Source organism: Lagopus muta, chromosome 19 (assembly GCF_023343835.1).
Source record: "Lagopus muta isolate bLagMut1 chromosome 19, bLagMut1 primary, whole genome shotgun sequence".
Lineage (NCBI taxonomy): Eukaryota > Metazoa > Chordata > Aves > Galliformes > Phasianidae > Lagopus > Lagopus muta.
In genome coordinates, this window is record NC_064451.1 from 6,215,227 (window position 1) to 6,237,402 (window position 22,176).

The 22,176-nt window shown below is 46.6% G+C and overlaps 3 protein-coding genes across 6 annotated transcripts in view; 2 read left to right on the forward strand and 1 right to left on the reverse strand.

Moving 5' to 3' along the window:
- PRRC2B (proline rich coiled-coil 2B) overlaps nucleotides 1-4,757 on the forward strand; it is a 47,647-nt gene extending 42,890 nt beyond the window's left edge. Inside the window, exon 32 of the mRNA XM_048965669.1 lies at nucleotides 78-4,757. Coding sequence (XP_048821626.1) covers nucleotides 78-218 — 141 coding nt within the window. The 3' untranslated portion in view covers nucleotides 219-4,757. The remainder of the gene's footprint in view (nucleotides 1-77) is intronic.
- A 161-nt stretch (nucleotides 4,758-4,918) lies between these two features.
- Nucleotides 4,919-18,684, forward strand: POMT1 (protein O-mannosyltransferase 1). 4 transcript variants are annotated; one of them, XM_048965643.1, is made up of 22 exons: nucleotides 4,919-4,982; nucleotides 5,608-5,730; nucleotides 6,525-6,668; nucleotides 6,922-7,028; nucleotides 7,603-7,653; nucleotides 8,003-8,149; nucleotides 8,575-8,686; nucleotides 9,357-9,422; nucleotides 9,934-10,027; nucleotides 10,489-10,644; nucleotides 11,543-11,673; nucleotides 11,909-12,004; nucleotides 13,283-13,375; nucleotides 14,152-14,248; nucleotides 14,341-14,433; nucleotides 14,910-15,030; nucleotides 15,384-15,481; nucleotides 15,972-16,103; nucleotides 16,511-16,637; nucleotides 17,030-17,207; nucleotides 17,410-17,601; nucleotides 17,947-18,684. In XM_048965643.1, exons 3-21 carry the CDS (start codon nucleotides 6,547-6,549, stop codon nucleotides 17,585-17,587), a joined length of 2,199 nt encoding a protein of 732 aa, XP_048821600.1. In that variant the 5' UTR covers nucleotides 4,919-4,982; nucleotides 5,608-5,730; nucleotides 6,525-6,546; the 3' UTR covers nucleotides 17,588-17,601; nucleotides 17,947-18,684. The 4 variants fall into 4 exon arrangements, with proteins under 4 accessions (XP_048821600.1, XP_048821599.1, XP_048821601.1 ...); XM_048965642.1 differs by having other exon boundaries at nucleotides 4,945-5,059; XM_048965644.1 differs by having other exon boundaries at nucleotides 4,945-5,059; nucleotides 15,972-16,085.
- On the reverse strand, nucleotides 18,685-22,124 carry UCK1 (uridine-cytidine kinase 1). Its single transcript, XM_048965662.1, has 7 exons — nucleotides 22,004-22,124; nucleotides 21,747-21,906; nucleotides 21,513-21,609; nucleotides 21,295-21,437; nucleotides 21,110-21,204; nucleotides 20,542-20,590; nucleotides 18,685-20,175 (listed from the first exon to the last, which is right to left on the reverse strand). Exons 1-7 carry the CDS (start codon nucleotides 22,088-22,090, stop codon nucleotides 19,988-19,990), a joined length of 819 nt encoding a protein of 272 aa, XP_048821619.1. The 5' UTR covers nucleotides 22,091-22,124; the 3' UTR covers nucleotides 18,685-19,987.
- Nucleotides 22,125-22,176: the final 52 nt, after the last annotated feature.

Below are 22,176 nucleotides of genomic sequence, written 5' to 3' on the forward strand. Positions count from 1 at the left end.
TGGAGCAGATTTGATGTCTTGCATGAATGATGGTCACTGGTGTTTTTTCTAATGCTTCCTTTTCTGTATGTCGAAAGGCAAAGCAACGGGTGGATGAAAATAAAGCCAACCTGGGAGCAGTAAAGCTGCAAGAAACAGCCTCCACGAGCCAGATGAAACCAGTGCGCACAGGAGCGATCAAACCTCAGGCTGTAAAAGTGGAGGAAAGCAAGGCCTAGGAGCACAGCTGATGCCCAGCTGCTGGCTGACAGCCCCAACAGCTGAGACTGAACCCCACTGGATCTCCTGAAAATCTCACCAGACCTACACCTGCCCCACACTGACTGACTACAGTGACATCATCCCAGTCCTTCTCTCCTAGCAAAGCAGTTTGAAACAGTGGATATGACATTGACCTGCTTGCTTTGAAACAAACCATGTGACTTTTAAGTGGCTTAAGCCTTTTTTTTTTTTGTCACCCCATGCCCCATCCACAGGTAGCTGTGATAGCTCACTTGGCAAAGCCCATCCTTCTCCTTCCCTACTTCTGTCTCAGCAGAGTGGCAACTGAAGGAGAGGGTGTTACTTAGAGGTTTTTCATTTTAAAGGCAGCTGAGGTTTTTACAGAGAAAAAAAAGCTATATCCTTGTTTATAGCAGAACTTTTATATGTTCTCTCACTTTTTTCCCCTTCTTTCTGCTTTCCTCATTCCTTCCAGAAGAGAAGTCCCATTGACTAAAAAATAATGTTCTGACAGAACTCCTCCTGATTTTTGTATGTAGTTTTGTGCAATGCTGAGAATCTATACTCTTCTAAATTGAGTTGGATTGGGTATATTTTCCCCAGACAGTTTAGCCTTTCAGATTGAGTAAAAGCAAAACAAACAACCACAGTACACTTATAACGTTCATGAATTTTTCAGTATTTTTGTTTTAAGCTAGAAGCAGTGCTTGCATTAGAATAAATGTGTCCTAAAGTACGTAGTAGATCAGTGCATTAATCTTGAAAGTTGCACCACGTTAATTGTAGCTTTGGGGTGCCTTGTGCACAACAAAATGTGGCATTTTCGTTTTAAGGAAAAACGCACCAGACTTCTGTTGCAGGCTCCTCTGGATTTAGGGTTTTTTGTTCGTTTTTTGTAGGTTTGAGATTTCTTTAGTGACTGCCAAACACGCAGCAAAATGTAAATCATGGACTTGCAAAATGTAAAATCTTACGAGAAATCTCCTCACCACTCATGGGTCAGAAGAGTTGGCTAGAGCCAACGAGTTTGTTTGGACTACTTTTTGTAGTTGTGATGCTCTCTTATGCTCCCTACTTTGGCTGCTTTAGTTCCTTGTCTCCTGAGACTTGTTCTATATTGTGCTTATCCGTCGGGGCTGCTCTCCTAAGCTTTGTTCTTCTCCCTTTTCCCTAGGTTCCTCTCATGGCCTCTTGTAATATTTGCTTACAAACATTAGTAAGGGAGCTCCTCTGCAAGGCAGCCTTTTTAGCACACTTAGAACCTCCTTTTTTTCTATTGGAAGCGCATGGATTCAGAGTCAGTTTGGAATCATCCTTTCGATCTCCTTCCACAGGTGAACAGCAAGTGGTTCTTTAGTTTTGATGTAATAGTGTGTATACTGTGTCGCAACCTTACACTTCCTCACCAGTATTTATTTGATGGTAAATGAAAGGAGGGTCCCAGTGGGAGTGGGTTGGGCTTTTATTTTTTTGGTTGGTTGTTTTTGTGTGTGCGTGTGCGTGCGTATGTAGATTTTAGAATGGACTTGCAAGTTCCTGAAAGTTCTTGGAGTCCTTAAGCTGACAGTAGTCATAAGTGAACTCAGCTACTTCCAGCTAACTTGGTTTGTGTTGTTTAGCTCCTTGAAAATGTAAAGTAGGCTGGTCACTCTGAAGTGAGGGAAAGAAGAACTTCATTTCCACAGTAGATGATAGCTTGCTAACTGGCTGTGCTGTCTGCATCTGTTAGATGGCAGCAAATCGTTTCTTGGTGGTTCCAAAGAAGATATTTTGAACAAAGAATGTATTTGGGAAGGGATCTGGAAGGTGTTCTTGTTTGTGTGCTTTTTTTTTCCCCCCTTTATGGGAAGTATCCTTCATAACTTTCTAGGGATGCATTTGAAATTTTAAGCTAGGTATAAATAAGAATTTTATACAGTAGCTTTAAAAAGAGCTTAGAAACCTAATCTAACTTAGACATAGTAATGTGCCCTTTCCATAGGTTTCCCCATTGACTGTGGCAGAGAACGTGAAGGGAAGGGGGTAGGATGGTACTTCTAAGAAAAGTAAGAGCTCTTTTATTTCTCATGTTTTATGGATTTCTTTTTTTTAAACTTCAGAGCAGAGTGTGCCAGCATCTCTAGCATCCTCCTTTAAAGTACAGGGTTTGAGATTGTGACAAATACTTCCCCAGGCTTCAGACAATTCCCAGACCTGCTTCCTCATCTGTTAGTCCTGCTCCCAACATTTTCCAAAGATTTTCCACCAGAAAGTCATCCCGCTGCACTTTTTATTTTCTTCTGTGGAATATCATGAACAACAGAATTGTCTTTTTTGTTTTTTATCCTCCTGCCCAGCTGGCCCTACTGATGTCAGCCCAGAACCTAACTGTAGTGGTTAAAGATACTCAACCCAGGCTCCCTTCTTCTCCCATCTTTCCTATCCTAATAACACTACTTAAGCTTTACAAAGAACCGACCTCTTTCCTCCTACCTTTATGACTCTTAAATGGTCAAATGTGTTGGAGAAATTGGGTTATTGCTAAACGCAAGATACTGCAGTCCCTCTGGTGTAAATGCCATCAGAACTACAACACTTCCTGTTGAAAAAGGTCACCCTTCTTTCTCTCTTAACCTCTCCCATCCTTCCCCCAACAGAATAAAACACTAGAATTTATTTATACATATTTGATGTTGTAGGTCTAGGTGAAAAAGTAATTGTTTCACTGCTCTATTTATATATTATGTCTGAATTATTCTGTGTAGGAAAGGCCAAGAAATGCATGTGAGCTTCATTCCATTCCTCTCCTTTGCGTGACTGTCAGCTGCAGTTGGCGAGGCACTCTTCCACTTAATGGAATTCTGTGTGATGGAACGCAGTTACAGAGCCCAGATTTCTAAGGTGCAATATCCTATTTCTCCGGCATGTAGTTTTGTTTGTTTAAAGCTAGCACGAGGTTACTGATGTTAGTAAGCAGTGCTCTGGAGTCAGAAGGAAGGTCTCTGATTCTCAAGGTGCAGAAATGCCAGGGTTTGCTGATAACAGTTCAGCTTGGGAAGTAGAGAATGGCAGTGTTTAATGCTGATGTTTCTAAGGGGATACTTCAGTTTACTGTCTCCACTGCTGAAGGGTAATGCCCTAATGATTTATTTCTTTGCAAGATGCTTTCATTTTGACTGGAATTCTGCTACACACAGTAGGCTCCTGCTGGAAGGATGCAGTGTGCAGTGGAAGGGAGAGGTGGGATCTGCATTTTCAGCAAAAACGGGTGAGGCAGAAGTATTCGGAGGCTGACTTTGCTGCTTTTTGTACAGCTGAAGGTCTAAATCATGTGTAAACAGTTCTACACACAGTGATTCACAGCCTAGCCAGCTGCATGTCGTGCTGCTTTCCTTTCCAGCTCAGCTTGCTTTTAGCCTGCAGTGAAAAACAATAATAAAGGTTAGGGGGAAAAAAATAATGTTCCAGTGTATTTTCAAATGACAGGTGGAAGCACCAGTGAAACAGCTATTGTTATCTTCCCTAATTCACTCTTGGCTCTGCCACATAACAGCTATACAGTAGTCAGCCACTCAGTGTGTTGCAGCCCATTGAACTCCACGTGTGTGTTCATGGGGACGCATTTAACAGTTTCCTTACAAGAATGCTGCAAAGCTACATGGTGCCCTGTGGTTCCTGTGTGTTTATGGATATATATTAAAACAATGAGATTAGCTTTTTTTGCTATGTCTCACATTCTGGCAGGCAACTATATTCACTGCATGCTAAGATCTCGTTTGGTTGCATTTTGCTGACCTTTTGTTTCCCTTCTGTCTTAGCTAAGCGTAGATTAATCCTTGCAATGTGGGTTATTTTCAGTGTCCAGCAGCAGCCCAGTTTATTTATAAGAAAGATGCACCTGTAAACAAAGATCACTTTACAGCAGGCATCGGGATAGCTGGGCAGCCCAGCAGGCACGAGCTGAAGCAGGCTGCTGGCTGTGAAGAGACAGCAGCAGGTGGTTGGGTTGAAGTTTTTCTTCTTTCCCCCAAAGACCCCCAGACGTTACTCATGGCTGCAGGTGCCTGCTGGGGTTCAGGACGGCCGCAGCAGCGAGGCGCTCACCCTTGGCATGTCTCAAGGCTGGAACCCCCCCCTCTGGCTCTCTGTGGATCGCATTTGTTGTTTCTCAAGGGGATATTGCACTCCTCCGAGCTTTTAACCTCATCACTTGTGTAGTACTTTTGTTTCCTGCTAATCTCATCACTTGTATAGTACATTTTTTTGGCCTTTCCTTTCTTTGTCTTTCCATGTAGACCAGATATTTGAAAGGGCAGACGATGGATAATTGTGTAACGTGCAACCTGTTAATATTTTTTGGAAACTTTTACTTGGACCGGAACTCGAATCACGGCATCACCAGGCCAGTTGCGGCACACTCTTTATTGCCCTTTTTCCTCATTTCAGTACCTATTGTTTCTCCTTTCAAATATGTGATTGTATTAGCTCTTTCCATATGAAAGAATTCTCCTTATTTAAATAAAAAAAAAATAAAAAATAAAGCAGATTATGCTTTTCTCAAAGTTTCTCAGAACTGTTTGGTTCTTTGGTGGGTTATAAAGGAGGACTGAGGGGACGGCGGGAGGAGCGGCGTCTTTATAGCAGCGTGGCGTTGCTATGGTGGCGTTGCTATGGCGACGCGGCGCACCGCTTCCTTGCCCCCACTTCCGCGCTCTGTGCGTCTGACGTCACTTCCGGCGCAGCGCGGCGGGCTGAGGCGCTTCCGGCTGCGTTCTCCTCAGGTCGGGGTCGTCCTGGGCCCGCTGCCCCCGCGGCGCGGAGCTGTGCTCCTGCTGCCCTTCCTCCCCCCGTCACCTCTGTAAGGCTCGAGGGAGTGGGGCAGGGCCTGGTTCCCTCGAGGCGGGGCTACGAGGCCTGGTGATGAGGGTGGTGGTGCTGCCTCACCTCGCAGAGCTCAGGGCGGCCGTAAGGCCGCTTGCAGGTGGAGGGGGGGAGTGAGGGGGAGGGTTGGGAGTGGAGGGTGGGTGTGGGGCCGGCGGGCCTGCTGCTCCCCGTAGATCTCAAGAGGAGAATGGGGTGGTGAGGGACATTCAGCATCCTGCCGTCCCTCCTAAGGCTCCCAGCCGCGGGATTCAAGGCTGAGGTGTGGTGGTTCCGTTCACCTCTATAGGGCTCTGGGACGTGGTGAGGGGCTGTGCTGTGCTCCTGTCTGAGCGTTGTGAGGCCTGGGACTTGCTTCCCTATCGTAGTGCTCTTTGGGGTCCTAGGGCTTGCACTCATCCAGAGGCAGAGGGGCAGCGGCAGGGTGGCCCCAGTGCTGATGGAGAGCCTTTCTTTGCAAGGGGCTTCTTACCAAAGTCTGTTCCGCAGGGCAGCGTGTAGCTGAGCAGCACTTCTGTTTTGTAGGTAGCAAGAAACAAGGACGGTGGCACTGCGTTTGGTGCAGTGATGTGCTCGCATCCTGCTTTACTCACCCCTGATGAAAGCCATGCAAAAGAGTTTATTCCAGTAGCTTTCGGTGATCTCGAGGTGAGGAGTCGCAACACTGCCTGGTGTTTCCTGACAGCACGCCTAGCTTCTAGTAGTTCTGCTTAGAGAACAGTTCAGTCCTGCGTTCTGCAGCACTCCCCCAATAGGCTGCGCTGCAGTCCTACATCACCTTCGGGTTTCCAGCAGCCAGCTTTTAGGGAGTGTCTGTGGGTCCGTCCTGTCAGCAAATACACCCAGTTTGCAAGGAAGTAACCTTTCTTTTCTTGTGTGTGTGTTTGAGCGTGTGACTTGCCTATCAGCAGCATCAGTTTGGGCTAGGAGCTTTGCTTAGCACAAAGAGGGGAGATTTAGATTAGGTGTTGGGGGAACACTGTGAGGGTGGTGAGGTGCTGCCACAGGCTGCCCAGAGAAGTTGTGGCTGCCTCATCCCTGCGGGTCTTCAAAGTCGGGTTGGATGTGGCCCTGGGCAGACTGATCAGATTTAGTGGGTGGCAGCCCTGCCCACAGCAGGGGCTGGAACTAGATGATCTTTGAGGTCCCTTGCAACCCAAGCTGTTTTATGATTCCAGCTTACTATTGAGGACAGAGACCTCATGCATGTAGAATGAGGGCAAGTGAAAAGTTAAGTGTGGGTAGTTTATTAACTCCATTCTCAAGAGCTACCACAGCAGCTACAGCCAAAAGCACACAGATTGCAAACAAGGGGACAGAAGATAGTTACCATGAGCTGCCAACAGTGGAAAGTAGCAGTGTGTGCTTGCTGTCAGATGATCTTCATCTGGCAACCAGATTTTGAGTGAAATGGTGATTGCTGTGCTTCTCTGTTCTTGAAGGCCTGGACAGACCTTTGACAGGATGTTGGGATTTCTGAAGAAGCCAGTTGTGGTTACTGCTGAGATAAATCTCAACCTTGTGGCGCTGACTGTCGTGGGATTGATGAGCCGTCTGTGGGGGCTTTCCTATCCACGTGCTGTTGTGTGAGTAGAATAGTTTACTTCCCACGAGAGCAACACGGACTTTTATTTTTTAAGCATCTGTGGGTTAGAATAAGAGGATGAAAGAGCAGAGAATGTCTCCCTAATAGAGCCCTGGAGGGGAAGATAAGGGAGCCAAAGCTGTGTTGTATCATTAGCCTTCTGCCAATGTGTCAGTGTTTCTTTTCCTACTCTTTCTGTACCCAGCAGTGTCCTTGTAATTAGACTTGACGTGTCTGTGTCTCTTGTGTTTCAGTTTTGATGAAGTTTATTATGGCCAATTTGTTTCCCTGTACATGAAGAGAATCTTCTTTGTGGATGACAGCGGCCCGCCGCTTGGCCATATGCTGCTAGCTTTGGGAGGTAGGGTGCCTCCTGAAATCGAGCAGTGCCTCTTGCCTGTTGCTCTGGAAGAAAGAAGTACTGGTTAGAAGTTGTCAGATCCTGTCATTGGGAAAAGCCCAAGGCAGCTGAGAGGTTCTGCTGTGGAGAGAATTGGTATTTCTTTTATTTAGTACTGGGACAGGACTGCTGTAAGAGGACTGGGAAAGTGATGGAGACAGGTATCCATTACCTCATCGTTAGGCACAAGTGCTGCTACTGACTAGAAATAGTAGGCAGCAAGCAGACTTTGAGGCCTAAGTTCCATTCTGTAGTTTGGAAATGCACAGCATAAAGCTGTCTATATGGGAAGGAGAGATTAAATATGCAGATAACTTTGTCACTGAGAATCTGTTGTTTCCACTTTATATTCTTTGTACCTCTGCACATTATCAAGCACTGCTGCAGGCAGAACAGTACAAAAGAGGATCCTTTTGGGAAAGAGGGCTTTCATGCATAGACAAGCTGTGTGTTTGAGAAATTGTTCCAGGAGTTTAGCACCTGTTTTTATACTTGTTTTGACACTGGAAGTTCTGAATTGTTGCTTATGTTGTAGGTTACTTAGGAGGATTTGATGGAAACTTCTTATGGAACAGGATTGGAGCTGGTAAAAACTGTTTTTCACCGTCTCATTGTTTTGGGAAAAAGGTCGTATTTCAGCAGCAGGCATTGCTTTGGCCTGCCTAGTGGAAAAAATGTTTTATCTGACAACTTCAGTTCTCCTCTGAAGTAAATCATCGTCAGGTCTCTAATGGAAATTTAAGATATTATGTTTCTGTAGCACAAACTTTCCAAATCAGTTCAAACATTTTCAGCAAAACAAGCCTGCCAATAAGGTACTAAAAGCAGAAATTAAATTCAGCAACTCACTGAACGTAGTTGTAATTGTACTGATCTGGCTTAGCTGCAGTTAGCAGCTTCGTATTTGTGCGTGCAACTGTCCTCTCTGATTTCAGAATACAGCACCAACGTTCCTGTGTGCTCCTTGAGGTTCCTGCCAGCACTGGCTGGTGCTCTCTGCATCCCCTTGGCATACCAGATTTTGGTAGAACTGCAGTTCTCCCACTGTGCTGCGCTTGGAGCTGCTCTTCTCATTCTCTTAGGTAAATTTATTCCCCAGGAAATAAACTGTAAAAAACCGGGAGTCCTTCATACAGGGAGAGAACGGTCAGTTTTCCCTTTTGAAACTGTAGAGCACATAACAGGAGCACTGCTTTGACTTTTGTTACCTTGAGAAGCATCTGTCCAGGTCTCCCAGCACTGGTTTTCTTTGCCTCTTGTAGGCAAACACTGCAGCTCTGCCTCTTGACAGACTGCTGTTGTCTGTTTCAATGTCTTTGGAGGCACAGCCCGTGTACTTTGCTCATGCTGGAAAGGTTTTGTTCCTTTACACCCAGCACCTCTGTACTGTAGCCAGTAGAACTGTGTGTGAAACTGTCTTGAAAGGGGCAGGCAGGTCCTTCTGCTGGGTAATAATGTGGTTGTCTGAGGTGTTTTTCTAATTCTGTGTCTGTCTCTTTTCTGGCAGAGAACTCTCTGATCACTCAGTCAAGATTCATGCTTCTGGAATCCATACTGATTTTTTTTATCCTGCTTGCAGTTTTGTCCTACCTGAAGTTCTACAATTTGCAGAGGCACAGGTAAAGCTGAGTTGTCTCCCATCCTGTTGGATTTTCTTGTGGTGACTTTCTGTTATAGATTCCTTTGTTTTTTTTCTTTAAGTTATTTCACTTTATTGTAACTCACCTCGTCCAGCTGCCCCAAGACTTTATTCTTCTAGCAGAGTTGCAGACTATTTTAACTGGTACTAAGGTTGTCTTTATTTTGTAATAAACATGAAATCCCCTTGCAGCATTTCTTTATCCACCCGTTTTTTAAATCTTAATGTTTCCTTCCATACACAGAAACACAGATGTTAAATTCATCATTTGTGCTCCTTTGATACCACTGAATCTGGGGATCTGTATCTCTTTTCTTGTGACTTCCCACATTCTCTGATCCTAGGGGAGGATAAACTGATGTAATCTCGAGTAAAGTAAAATCATCTGCAGACTGAGCCTAGCAGGTGGCTTGATGCATTTCTTTTATGTTTGGTATCAGAAGGCAGGCAGTGTTGGGTATTGCTTTTCAGGAAACAGGGAGGTACATTTGAGAACATCCTGCAGGTCAGAGTTTGTGCTTTGGGAGGTTCAGAATGAGATACCTCTGAGTAGAATAAGGAATAGCAGATGTGTTTTGAAGTCAAACTACCTGAATTCAGGATCTTAAGGGTGTGCTCATAACACTGTTCCCTTTGTCCTTTTATTGAAGTTCCTTCTCCGCAAGGTGGTGGTTTTGGCTGCTGTTGACTGGAGTAGCTTGTTCTTGTGCTGTTGGGTAAGTCTGAGGTATCAGCGGTGCTTCAGATTATCAAGACCTGTTCCTGGTGCTGTTCTGAGCAGACATCCTCATGACTTTTTATGAGTTAGGCTGCTGGTCAGCTGTCAGTGGGCAGAACCAGGCATGAGGGGGCATTATCTAAGTGTTTCGTGGAGGAGGCTTTATGTTACATCAGCAGTATTTCATCTCTCCCTCCTCATCACCTCAGGTTTCACTAAGTCTGAATTTAGGCACTCAGTGCTTCATGATGTGCCACTTTGTCATCAGGAGGGCTCACTGTCACTGCAATTATTTAATGTAATGAGCAAACAAATGACATCATCAAGTGTTACAAAGCCTTGAGGCTTATTTATGTCATTGTGCCAAAGTAGTCACAAACCTGAGCCCTTGGACTTAAATGCATCTGGTTCAAGAGAAAGCTGGCACGTTTACATGGTGCATTAAATAATAGCCATAGATCTGTGTACTTCTTAACCCTGTTCAGTTTTTGTGCATTCTCTCTTTTCAGAGTGAAATACATGGGCCTGTTTACCTATATGCTGCTCCTGGCCATTGCAGGACTCCACTTCTGGCACATGTTAGGAGACCAGAACTTGTCAAATGTAGGTGGTGCAACATGCAAAATGAACCACGTGTAACTTAGCAGGACAGGAGCCACCTGGGAGCCTTGCAAGTCTATGCAATAACGATGCTGGCTGTAGCTGTCTTTTACACTAGCATTCCTTGTTGTAGCCTGCAGACCTTCATGTCATAGAACAGATTTTCAGCTCAGTTGCTGCAGAATATGGAGTTAAGTTTAAGAAAAGCACGCATGTCTGACTGGCTTTTCTGCTCTTATCTGTGCCTTGGTGATTTGTGGCTCAGAATCTGTAGTGTTTCACAGAACTCCTGCTGGCCCCAGTTCAGATCCTCAGTGGAGATTAACCAGCTGTCCTCAAGGTTACAGATGAGTGAGGGTGACTGGGGGAACTCAAAAACAGACAAAGCAAGGCGAATGCTCTGATATTTTTAGGGTTTTTAAAACTTGGAGCATGAAAGCAATGAGTTCCCTGTGTTCTTCTAGGTTTCCTTGGTATGCCATTTTCTAGCTAGGGGGCTGACCCTCCTCATCATCCCCGTGGCCATGTACCTGTCCTTCTTCTATGTTCACCTGACCTTGCTGTATCGCTCCGGGCCTCATGACCAGATTATGACAAGTGCTTTCCAAGCCAGCTTAGAGGTAAGGGGAATGTGCTCATAAACAGATTTATTAGGGGAGAAGGGGAGGAAATGTTTCTTGTGTTGTTTTCTCGTTCCTTTGATCCCGCATATTTGTTCCCTTTATGTCATTTTATGACTTTGCTGCTGTGGTGTGGCTTTAAATTGAAAAATGAGGACTGAAATCCTAACAGCAGATGAAAGCTTTTCTTCCAGTCAGCCAAGGCTTCACTCTAGGCTGAAGATCTGTCCTTTCCTACAGGAAACCCTGCGGTTGTAGATACTGTGCTGAACTCTTAATTGGGTTCATATCCTAAGTGTAAGTTTAAAATGCAAGATGCTAGTCTGAGCTTCTATAGATAATACTTAGTCTGTCTATTGAAATAGCACAAAGCAGCAAGGGACATCTTAAGGTCCTTGTATGGGAACAGTTGGCCACAGCCTGGACCTCTGATTGAGCACCTGAGGCAAGCAGTGAGTCAGCCATGGGAGCACAGGTGAAGGCAATTCACTGTGCTACCAGAAGGGGTGGAGCCTGGCTGCACCTCTCCTAGGTGCAATTCAGTGCTGACTGCCACTGGGGCAGGGTTCTCTTTCTGGAGGTCACTCCTCATGGAGTTCACTGCCAGCCTGCAACACCAGTGAGTGTTTCCATCTATTTTGATTGCTTTTCTATCATGATAATCTTACCAAGCCTAACTTTTGTGCACCTATTGATTGTACAGTCCTATTGCAGGCTTTGGTGTATTTGCTTTCTGCTGTGAATGGTGCAAGATTTCATTTTTGTAGATAATATCATACGAGAAAGCATTGTGCTAAGATACTGCTGTGTTAAAGTGAGGAGTGACTCTAAATAGTGCTTGAACAGCATCTAGGTTGTTTCTTTTTCTTCCCCCTTATCCTGTCATCGTGCTTCTCAGGGTGGGCTGGCTCGAATCACTCAGGGCCAGCCCTTAGAGGTGGCCTACGGCTCTCAGATCACTCTGCGGAACGTGCTGGGCAAGCCCATGCAGTGTTGGCTCCATTCTCACACAAACACTTATCCCATCAGGTGAGAAATCTGGTTGGTTCTATATTGTTAGGGTCAAAGTATGCTCTGGTTCTGTCTCAGTTTGGGTCATCGCAGCCTCTTTTAAGGCTTCAGAGAGCACTGCACATGTGTGGCTTCTCTGTGGGAGTGGAGCCAGTGGTTTGGTGCTGGTTTGTGTGCAGTGACTGTGAAGCACAGAAATGTGCTGTTACACACCTGGTTGGTTTTTGGTTTTTTTCCCTGTACTTCTGTAAAGGTATGAGAATGGCCGAGGTAGCTCTCATCAGCAACAGGTGACCTGTTATCCCTTTAAGGATGTGAACAACTGGTGGATTGTCAAAGATCCTGGAATGTGAGTATGCAGAAGATCTGAATACCAAACTGCTTCAAGCATGGCTTTGATATAGAAGCCATATGTGATCATGAGCAATCAATTTCAGCTGCAGAGCTGGTAAAGGTGGCTGTTTGCACAGTACTCCTACATGGTAGAAGCATTAGTGAGGACTTAGAAATTCTGTCTGAACTCCATCTGCCCAATTTGTGGGTTGTGCTGTGCATAAGGGGAACTTTAAAGTTATGAGATTGATGGGAGCAGTTCAGGTGCTTTGCATGAAAGCAGAGTTCTGCTTTTTGAAGTGTGTGAGCCGTGGCATTTAGAGTGTTTTGATGAGTTCTATCAATGTTGAATGGGTCTCAGAAGACATGAAAAATCATTTCTGCAGAATGAGTATCTCTTTGTACTGAAAATGTGGGATGAGCTTCAGAATCTGCTGTGTTAGGAGGGATTCCAGGTGGGCGTCTGAGCACGAAAGGGCTTGGTTTGTGCTAAAGCATTTTGCCATTGTAACTGTCAGTGAAGAGCAGGACTCTTTGTTTTTGCAGTTCTGCCTCTGAAAGCCCTTGTGTGATATCACTGCATACTGATCAAAAAGTTGCTTTTGTAGGCTTCTAATGTTGCTCTGGGAACTGCATAAACAGTTCTACCCAAAGGACTGTGTGCTGTTATGAATCATATCTACACTGGGGGAGCCTGTCAATAGTGCAAAGCTTTCAAGGGGGGATTCTAACAGAATCTTTGTGAGAACCACAGATAGCCAGCACTTAAATTTCCTCAGGTTGCCCTGGAGGATGTGAAGCTGTAGAACAACAGAGTGCAGGCAGCAGTTGGGTGAACAAGAGTTCCTCCTTGCCAAAACATGTGTTAGCCTTGTCCAGAGGATAAGGGTTTGGTCCCTGTGGTGGAAATGATAGCCATTGATCTCTGTTGTGGTCCTGCCAAAAGTGACATCAGTTGCAGTAACAACTCCTGCCAGACTTGTGAAGCACTTACATTTCACAGAAAGTACCCGACAGCTGTAGTGTGGGAATAATCTGAATTTGTTCCTGACTGATCTGAATTAGGACCACTGACTTAATGGCTGGGGTGTTGGTTTCCCATTGCCAATCCCCTGAGTCATTCTGCCCTTAATTTGCCTCTGCTTTGCTGAACTTTCTTTCCATTCTGGTGTATTCTGTAGATGACTTGGTTTTCCTATCATAATGCCTAGATATTTGTCCCTACTGCAGTGACAAGGTTGCATAATTCAGAAAAGAGAATGTGACCACTTCCTCTCATGTGTCCCTCCACCAGGCAGCAGCTGGTGGTGAGTAACCCACCCCGTCCTGTCAGGCATGGGCACGTCGTGCAGCTGGTCCATGGCATCACAACTCGGTACCTCAACACGTAAGTCCTTTCCCCTGCCATGATTTTGGGCTCGTTCTGTTTTGCTGTGTCTCTGAGTGGAAGAGTTCAGGGTTTGAAGAGGAGTGACCTCTGCATTCAGTACAAACTGATGCCCAAAATGGTGGGGCTGGGAGTGATGATTGGTGGTAATTCACAGATTCTGAAATACATGGATCTCTTGGTGGGTCCTTACCCTTCCCCCCTCCCTGCCTCCTCTCCAGAATACTCAGGCAGTGTTGTGGGTGACAGTTAACTTAAAGCCATCTGCTGCCCCTGCTGACTTCACCTGTGTGAAGGGTGCAATCAGAAAGTTAGGAGGATGTGTTGGAGAATTCAGTGTGCCATGGCTCATTGCCACGGATCCTTGGCTGTTCTGCAAAGACTGCAGTATGAAAGTGGCTCCAAAAGGGAGTCAGTCGGCATTGGAATGTTGTTGTGATTGGGAAGGGGGGGCATTCTGCATTGTGGGTCTTTGCTGTGTTCCTTCTAAACCCAATTTGTTCATTTTTGGAAACGCAAATGAACAGCATCCCTGTTTGCCACAATCGGTGCTTGTTCTTCAGCAGGGTAGCAGTTGTCTGTGTTGGCTTCCTGTGTGGCTGCTGCTGGCAGCTCTTGGTAGTGGGTAGTGTTCTCTTTCAGAGTAAACAGTGTAGTCTTTTTACATGGATTACTTGCTTTTAAACTAAGCCAATCTAGTTCCTTTATGGGTATGTTTTTATATGAATTTGGGAAATGGTATTAGAGGATCTGAGGATGCTTACTTTGTCTTACAGGCACGATGTTGCTGCCCCTCTCAGCCCCCACTCCCAGGAAGTTTCCTGCTATATTGATTATAACATTTCCATGCCAGCACAGAACCTCTGGAGGGTGGTGAGTGATCAAAGGGAGGGAAGGAGCTCACCATTTTTTCTCCAGAAGTAGCTGAGACAAAAAGCCAATCAAAAGACATCTCACCATTGCAGGAAATTGTGAATCGTGAGTCTGACACGGACGTGTGGAAAACCATTCTGTCAGAAGTGAGGTTTGTTCACGTGAATACCTCTGCAGTTCTAAAGGCAAGTGGATTTATGTTTATTTTCCTACAGTTTTTCCTCCGTGCAACTCTCATAATCTCATAAAATACTGATCTCTCTGTTCTGAAATGCCTAAACTATGTGAAACAAACATAAATTAATTCAAGGAAACTTGCTCAATGTGGTAAAAGGGCAGCGTGTGTTTCAGGTAGTTGCTTTGTTCTTTTTCAGCATGCAGAGCTGTCCTGCTTTTTAGAAAGTTATGGCCACCATACCCAAGTGAGCCTTAGGTGCTGAGGCTGTGTGTAGAATGGGATAGCAGATGGAATAGTGAAGGATCTCTGCACAGAGTTTGCCAGAATCGCCGACTCTGTGGCTGTAGATCTGTTCAGATGTGTTGTGTGGTGGTCCTGTACTTCGTGGCAGGCCCTTGCTGTGATGGGCTGCACAGCCAGGCCAAGGAACTTCCAGCCTGAGCTTCCAAGTGGCACGACTGTCAGTTGTGCTTTCACTTTCAGCTCAGTGGAGCATCTTTACCTGAGTGGGGATACCGGCAGCTGGAGGTGGTTGGAGAGAAGCTGTCCAAAGGCTACCACCAGAGCATGGTGTGGAATGTGGAAGAGCACAGATATGGGAAAAGTACGTCTCAGCCGTGTTCTCTGAGTGTGGATCTGCAGTGTACACTGATGGAAGGACTTGGTCTGGTGGAATTGGGGTGGAGGGGGGCTGTTCCCAGGGTCACTGGCATGGTGAGGTCTCAGCCACACTCAGTCCAAGTAGTGGATTTGGGCAGTTTTTCAGTGAGCTTTAGTTCTACTGCAATGTCAGAATCCTTACAGACCTCCTCAGAGCGCTCATACAATTGGGGTGCACAGTGCTGAAGGGCTCCCTGGAGCCTGAGGAGCTGGGCTATATGGCATGGGCCTTCCCCTTCCCTTTCTGGGTTTCTGGCTGTTATGCTGTTGTTCCTGAATAGTGGTGTTTTCTTCCAGGCCAAGAGCAAAAAGAGAGGGAAGTGGAACTCCACTCTCCTACACGGATGGATATAAGTAAAAACCTAAGCTTCATGGCAAAGTTCACAGAATTGCAGGTAAATGCATTTCTTTCATCCTTTCTGCTGCAGGGCAGGAAGCAAAGCACTTCTGCAGGCTGTGAGACTGAGAATTCACTGCTTCTTCTTTGCTGATAGAGTAATTCAGCTTCCTTAGTGAAGAAAAAGTCAGAATGCTCTTTAAGCATTAGATAGCAACTGTGCTATCAAGTGATGAGTACCCAAGTGACTGTAAAAAGAGAGAGAAGGAAGAGCAGCTGGGCATGCAGAAGTTCTCTGAAACTGAGTTGCAGTGTTGTTTTGTCAGCAGTCTCAATGCCCCTCACTGACATCTCAGAATTTCACTCAAAAAAGGCATTATCTAAGGACAAATAAAACCATTTTATTGATAAATATCAAGCCTGACTTACAGTCTTTCTCCATGTTCAGGTTGAGAACATAACACCTTACATCTGAAGCTGTTGATCTATGCCTGCTATCTCAGCTATTGCTCTAATTCTGAAAGCCTTCTGTGTCCTTTTTTTCCCAGTGGAAGATACTCACATTGAAAAGTGAAGACACAGAACATAAGTACAGCTCCTCTGCTCTGGATTGGATCACAATGGACACAAATATTGCATACTGGCTACACCCAACCTCTGGTGTGAGTAGCAAAGTGGGAGTAAACGTGAACCTGGTGAAGAGAGGCTTCAGTTCTGATATGTCTGAAAGCAGGGTTGCAGTTCTGAGGAGTTGGTCCAGGTTGGACCTTTACTGTGTTAAAGAATTTTTAGCACTTCAAAGCAAGCAGCTTTTTCTTGAGATTTTTTTTTAACTGCAAGTTCATAGTTTCTGTTTAGAAGATGAGTTGATCTCTAGTAGCATCCTTTAAGTGCTGTACATTGTGAAAGAGATTTAAAGCAGCAAAGTTCATCAGCTTTGTGATCTTTCTTTCCTTATCAGGTTATTAGCCATGCACACTATGAAATTTCATTTAGCAAGTATGTAAAATATTGATAATATTTGAGCTTACCTAAAAGAGCTGCAGTGCATTCCTGCTTCTGGCTTATACCATATTCTGCCTGGCAGGCCCAGATCCATCTCCTTGGGAATGTTTGCACCTGGGCTTCAGCTAACGTGGCTGCTGTGGTCTACACGTGTCTGTCCCTGTGGTATTTGATAAGACGAAGAAGAAAAATTTATGATGTTCCTGAAGGTTTGATTCCATTGGGGGTTTCTCTTTGTCTATTATGCTTTAATGAACCCAAAGCTTTTTTTTTTTTTGTAGCTATATGCTTATTTTTGCACTTTTTCCTGTCCCCCTAATTGTGACACTTTTGCCTGTGGCACACACAGATTTTGGTCATTGCCATGTGACCATGGCCTCCTGGGACTGTATAGGAGCTGGCAGTGTTTGAGTTATTCCCTGTGTGTTAAGATGCCTCCAGGCAGCAGACTTGGATTGAGACCTTTAGTGATAGACTTAAAGGAGAGAGAGTGCTTGTGTGGAGAGAGGTTTATTTCAAACGAACCCTGGCCTTTGAGATGCATACATTTACAGGGTCAGCACTCCAAGATACCAGTCAGAATTTCTCCTGTCTCCTGCAGATGCGTGGCAGCTGTGGGTATCAGCTGGGCAGATCTGTGTTGGAGGCTGGGTTGTGAATTACCTGCCCTTCTTTCTGATGGAGAAGACACTTTTCCTATACCACTACTTGCCTGCCCTCACGTTCCAGATTCTCCTGATTCCCATTGTATTACAGCATCTCAGTGATCATCTCTGCAGGTATGTAATTTTTACAGATAAAAAAGTGACACAGCTCTTTTCTCCAGAGTTGGCACCCTGACAAGCTGCTGCAGGAAGGCACTGTTATTTCCCAGCAGTTTCATTTTCCTTTACAAAGGATAAACCACGTCTACGTCTTCCTCCTGGACGGCATTAGCTGGCATCCATGTAATCTGCCTGCTCTTTCCCTCTCTCATCCCAGATCTCTGCTTTCCAAGAGCATGTTCAGTGCACTGACTGTAGCCTGGTTCTCCTCAGTGTGCTTTGCCTATCGCACCTTCAGCCCTGTGACCTACGGGCAGCCCCTGTCTGTTGCTGAGCTCAAGGACCTGCGCTGGAAGGACAGCTGGAACATCCTCATCCCAAAGCAGGGACGCTGACAGTCTTGGTGCAGGTGAAGGACAACACATCTCCTATGCAAAGTTCATTGTATTGTTAGTGTTGCCTGGATGAGGAGCTACGAGAGATGGTTTAGTAGCTTGTGGCACTGATAGGAATGGGAGGGTGGTTGGACTGGATGATCTTGCAGGTCGTTTCCAACCTTGTAATTCTGTGATTCTGTTACTGAATTTTTTTTTAAGTCTGATCAAATAATTGATAGTAATTGAATCAAGCTATAACAAAAAGAAATTTAAAATTCTTGTAGTATACTGTTACAGAAAAGTTCTCAGTAGTAAAGTAGGTGTTTTGAGCACAGTTCCATGGCCTGCTACCAACAACAGCTGTGCTGTATTTACAGAGCTGCAGCACGAGTCAGAGGAGTCATGGGAACAAGGAAGAGTGCTCTGAACTGCACACACTGGTTCAGGTTAACAGCTTTGTGGGTAACTCAGCCTGTCTTGCAGCAGCAGGGCAATTCACAGCGTAGCAGGAGGTACGAGCTGAGGACTGGGGCTTTTCACTGGGAATGTCTGATAGCTCTGTACGTGCAGCCCCCAAGGAATGCAGTATTTCTGCCACAGTGATTTTATTGATTTAGTGTCTGCAGCAGCCAGGAGCTGACTAAGAACTCCAGTCCTCAAGCGCCGGGATGCTTTTCACTGTAGCATTCCTTTCTGCCCTAACAAATGCTATTCCAGGCTGTCTTCATCTTCTCCCCACGAAGAAGATGTGATCTAACACTACAGTCATTGAAAGTAGGATTTAGTCACTGTGTTGCTCCTCCTTAAAGCTGCATTGACAGCTAGTGCTTCAGTGCAGCATCTCACCCCTCAGTGTGTCTGTCTGACTTGCAGAAATGCTCATTAGCAGATAACAAACCTTTACTCACATCTACTGCTGACAGTGGTATGACATGCAGACTGCATTTCTTGTTTTGCTTTTTCTATCTCTAAAGCTCAGCCATTACAGAACTAAAACTAATTTAAACAAAGCAAGAAAGAATTGATTGTAAGAGCATCTCAAGAAGCATTTCTTCTCAGACATTTGTACAGGTGTAACACAAAAGCCTTTTATATAAAATGGTCACTTCTGTTCATGTTTGTTCATGTGTTTATTAGCCAAAGTTACCAACACAGCCAGATTGAAGTTTAGAAAAAAATCAATCACAAAATATCAAAAAGTCCCTCTTAGTAACATTTCCCCCCACCCCATTCTTAAAATTGCTCTGTGATCATAGACTTGAGAAGGATGTAACAAGGACATTCTCAGAGGCCCAACTTCATTTCACAGTTTTTGCCAGAAACTTTATGTTGCTGAAGATACATGGGATAAATTGCAGAAATGGGGACATCACTGTTTGTACTTCCAGCCTCTGATCTGTTAGGTTTTGTTGCTGGGGGTTGTTTTTGTTTGTTAGAAAACCAGAACGTTCATCCATTTATCGCTGTGCCCTGGTTGATGGTAAAACCACCATGATGGTTTAGATAGACAGCTGCTGGTGGCAGCACAAGGAGGGTCCTGCATTTCACAGCTTTCCCCTTGTTGGTTTTACCACCCAGCTCTGGAAGTGGATGGATTCTGCCCAGCAGAATCTGCAACCAGCAGAACAGAAATGCCCTAAAAGACACCAGCGCTGACAAGGGCGGGTTTCTGTTCTCATGAGCAACTCAATCCAGTTGGAGCTCACACATTCAGCTAACTGTGGTAAAGGAAACACTGTTTGGGTACAAAAATAGAAGCCTTCTCTGCGTACGGCACAGCAAGGTGCAGTAGCTTAGAAAGGTATCACTTTGTAGGAACAGAACCACGCTGCTTCTTGGCCCGTCCCCTCAATCAAGAGTAAGTTTCCATTTGTTCCAGACCTCTCTCTAACCTGGGGGAGGTTCCTCTCTGGCTGCACTCATGAAGTTGCATTCCTGTCCCCACAGGCTGCTACAGGTTGCCAAGGTTGGCCAGCAGGAGAGCAGTATGAGAACTTAAGGGTCAGAGCAAGGCAGGAGAAGAGCAAGGACTGTACCTGCTTGTTGAAATCAACAGACTGTGAGCTGCTTGGAAAAAGGGACTGTTCAGGCCTTTAACCTTCCTGCTAAGAAACAGCATCATCAGGGAAACGGGGTCTCTTGCTAAACACCTGATTACTTTCAGGATAAACTTCAGTATTAGATTCCATTTTGAAAATTAAGAAGGCAAGCAGAACTGCCTTTAAAGAGTTGATTAATAGATTCAGATATCTCAGGGAGGAAGGTTTTGGAGGGGAGAGGGGCCATAGTCCAACTGCTCCTCGCACCACTGTCACCTTGCTGCTCTGATGACTTCACCGGGCGTCTTGGTGCAGTCTTTCTTTCCCAAAGTTGTTTGCAGTGTTGGTCTGGACCAGAGGCAAATCCTTCAGCGTCAGGTTAGTGCGGACGGCTGCTGGACTCCAGATGGGACCTCTTGCCAGCTGCCAACACACTGCTGCTCTCTGCTTGCTCAGAGAATGGGCGCTTGTAGGTCCGACCGTGTCCATTCACTGCCCCTCGCTGCCACTTGCAGATGTCTCCATTCAGGATGTCTTGAATGTGCTGGACTATGAGGTTTATAGCCACTGCAGCCAGAGGAGTGGGAAACACACAACACACGTCAGCTTTCTCTGCTGAGCTACCTGGAACAAGTGGAGCATCCGGCCCCATCCGACTCGAGTTTTAACCAGCCTTTAAATGAAGCTATACCAGCCCCCTGCAATGAGACCTGCACCATCAGCTTTGAACTCAGGGTCCTGTTTTGCATCTACAACTGCTTATCCCTTGTTCTAGCCTTCTACAGATCTGCAGCTGGTAATCCTGGAGCATCTCCCTCCACCAAAACATGGCACGCTCAGAAGTGTGCCACCAGGGCCACGTACTCTCCCTTCCCAACCCCAGAGCTGCTCTCCCCAGAGAAATTAGGCAGAGAACTGAACTCCCTTTTTTACCCATGTTGTCAACTCCTCGGGGGATGATCACATCTGCGTACTTCTTTGTCTGCAAAACAGCAATGGGGGTGGAGACTGTTAATGGGAAAGTGGAAAATTCTTACCAATCTGAGTGCAAAGATGGGCAAAGCGTTATGCTCTAGTGCTGTGAGTTAAAGCTGCCTATGATGGTAACATCTCAGTCACACAAGCACCTAAATTGCATTGTGCAGCAAAATGAGCAGACTGGTCTGCCTCTGAGTTTCTCTGCTCTCTCCTTGTTCAGAGTGGGCTGCAACCTGGTCTGCAAGGCTTAAAGGATAAACATAGAGAGGGAGTTTTTCATTGCAAGGGATCCGTGCTACTGCAGCCCCAGCAATGAGGAAAATGCAAAACACAGCATTGCACTACAGCTTTGTGCAGTGCAGGAGGGATCTCCGCCTCATGAGGGCTGGGAGAGGGAGAGGTGGAGCACGGGACTCGCTCACAAAATCCAACTCCCAAAGGCAGTTCCCAGCACGGCTGCACCTACAGCTCCTCCCCAGGCTCTTTCTGTCCCCAGCACTCAATGCGGATGAACGCTCGGTACCGGCAAGCAGAACTCCTCGAAGGCGGGCTTCACAAACGTGGTGTACTGCGTGAGGATCTGCTCCAGGTCCCTCCCACGCTTCATATCTCGCAGAACTGGAACGGGAAGATCAAAAAAACCCCGAGTTCTATCGCGGGGACGGACGGATAAGAACCGGCAGCAGAACGACGGCCGGCGGATCGTACCTCTGCGAGACAGCCGCACGTCGGAGTCCGTGTCGACGAAGAGCCGCAGGTGGAACATATCGCGGATGTCCTGGTTGTAGAACACCAGGATGCCCTCGAACAGCACCACGTCGGCCGGGTACACCACGGTGGTGTCCGGCATCCTGCGGGAACGGCACGGCGCTGTGCTGTGCTGTGCTGAGCAGCTCCGCCCTGAACCGAACCGAACCGCGCCGTACCTCGAATGGGTCACGAAGTCGTAGGTCGGCACCTCCACCGTCTTTCCCTCCACGATGTTTTTTAGGGTTGCGCGCATCAAATCGTTATCAAAAGCGTCTGCAAGAGGGATGGGAGCGAGAGGAAGAAGGTTAAGAAGGTTCGTTGAGGCCCGGAATGCCGGCAGCCGAACGAACGCCGCGGTCACAGCGGGAAGGAGCTCAGAGCGGCACGCCGCGGGATGGGGCACGCCGTACCCGGGTGGTCGAAGTTGTACTGCCCCTTCAGCGCCTTGCCCTGCTGCTCGGCCGTCAGCACCTTGTAGAAGCTGTCCTGGCTGAGGATCAGCACTTTACGCTGCCGCCGCTCCACCTCGTTCTGCCCCAGCAGCTCCATGATCTTCTCGCACACTGTGGACTGAGGGCGGCGGATCAGCGCCCGGCGCCGACGAACCGAACCGAACCCCTCCCCCCCCATCGCCCCGGCGGTACCGCGCGCCCGGAGCCGCTCTCACTTTGCCGCTGGCGGTGCCGCCGCTGACGCCGATGAGGAACGGCTTCGGGTGCGGCCGCTCGGGCTCGGCGCCGCCGGCGGAGGCCATGGCGGGCGCGGGGTGAGCCGGGCGGAGCGGCGCCGCCGCGGGGGGCGCTGGGAAATGTAGTCGGTGGGGAGGGGCGGCGGGAGCGC

Excerpts from the sequence above, each read along its gene's own strand:
- UCK1 (XM_048965662.1), bottom strand. The coding sequence starts at position 22,090 with ATGGCCTCCGCCGGCGGCGCCGAGCCCGAGCGGCCGCACCCGAAGCCG. Across the intron at positions 21,907-22,003 it reads GCGGCACCGCCAGCGGCAAA|TCCACAGTGTGCGAGAAGAT; the intron begins GTGAGAGCGGCT and ends CGCCGCCCTCAG. Across the intron at positions 21,610-21,746 it reads GTACAACTTCGACCACCCGG|ACGCTTTTGATAACGATTTG; the intron begins GTACGGCGTGCC and ends TCCCTCTTGCAG.
- POMT1 (XM_048965643.1), top strand. The coding sequence starts at position 6,547 with ATGTTGGGATTTCTGAAGAAGCCAGTTGTGGTTACTGCTGAGATAAAT. Across the intron at positions 13,376-14,151 it reads ACAACTCGGTACCTCAACAC|GCACGATGTTGCTGCCCCTC; the intron begins GTAAGTCCTTTC and ends TTTGTCTTACAG. Across the intron at positions 16,104-16,510 it reads GTGTGAGTAGCAAAGTGGGA|GCCCAGATCCATCTCCTTGG; the intron begins GTAAACGTGAAC and ends TCTGCCTGGCAG.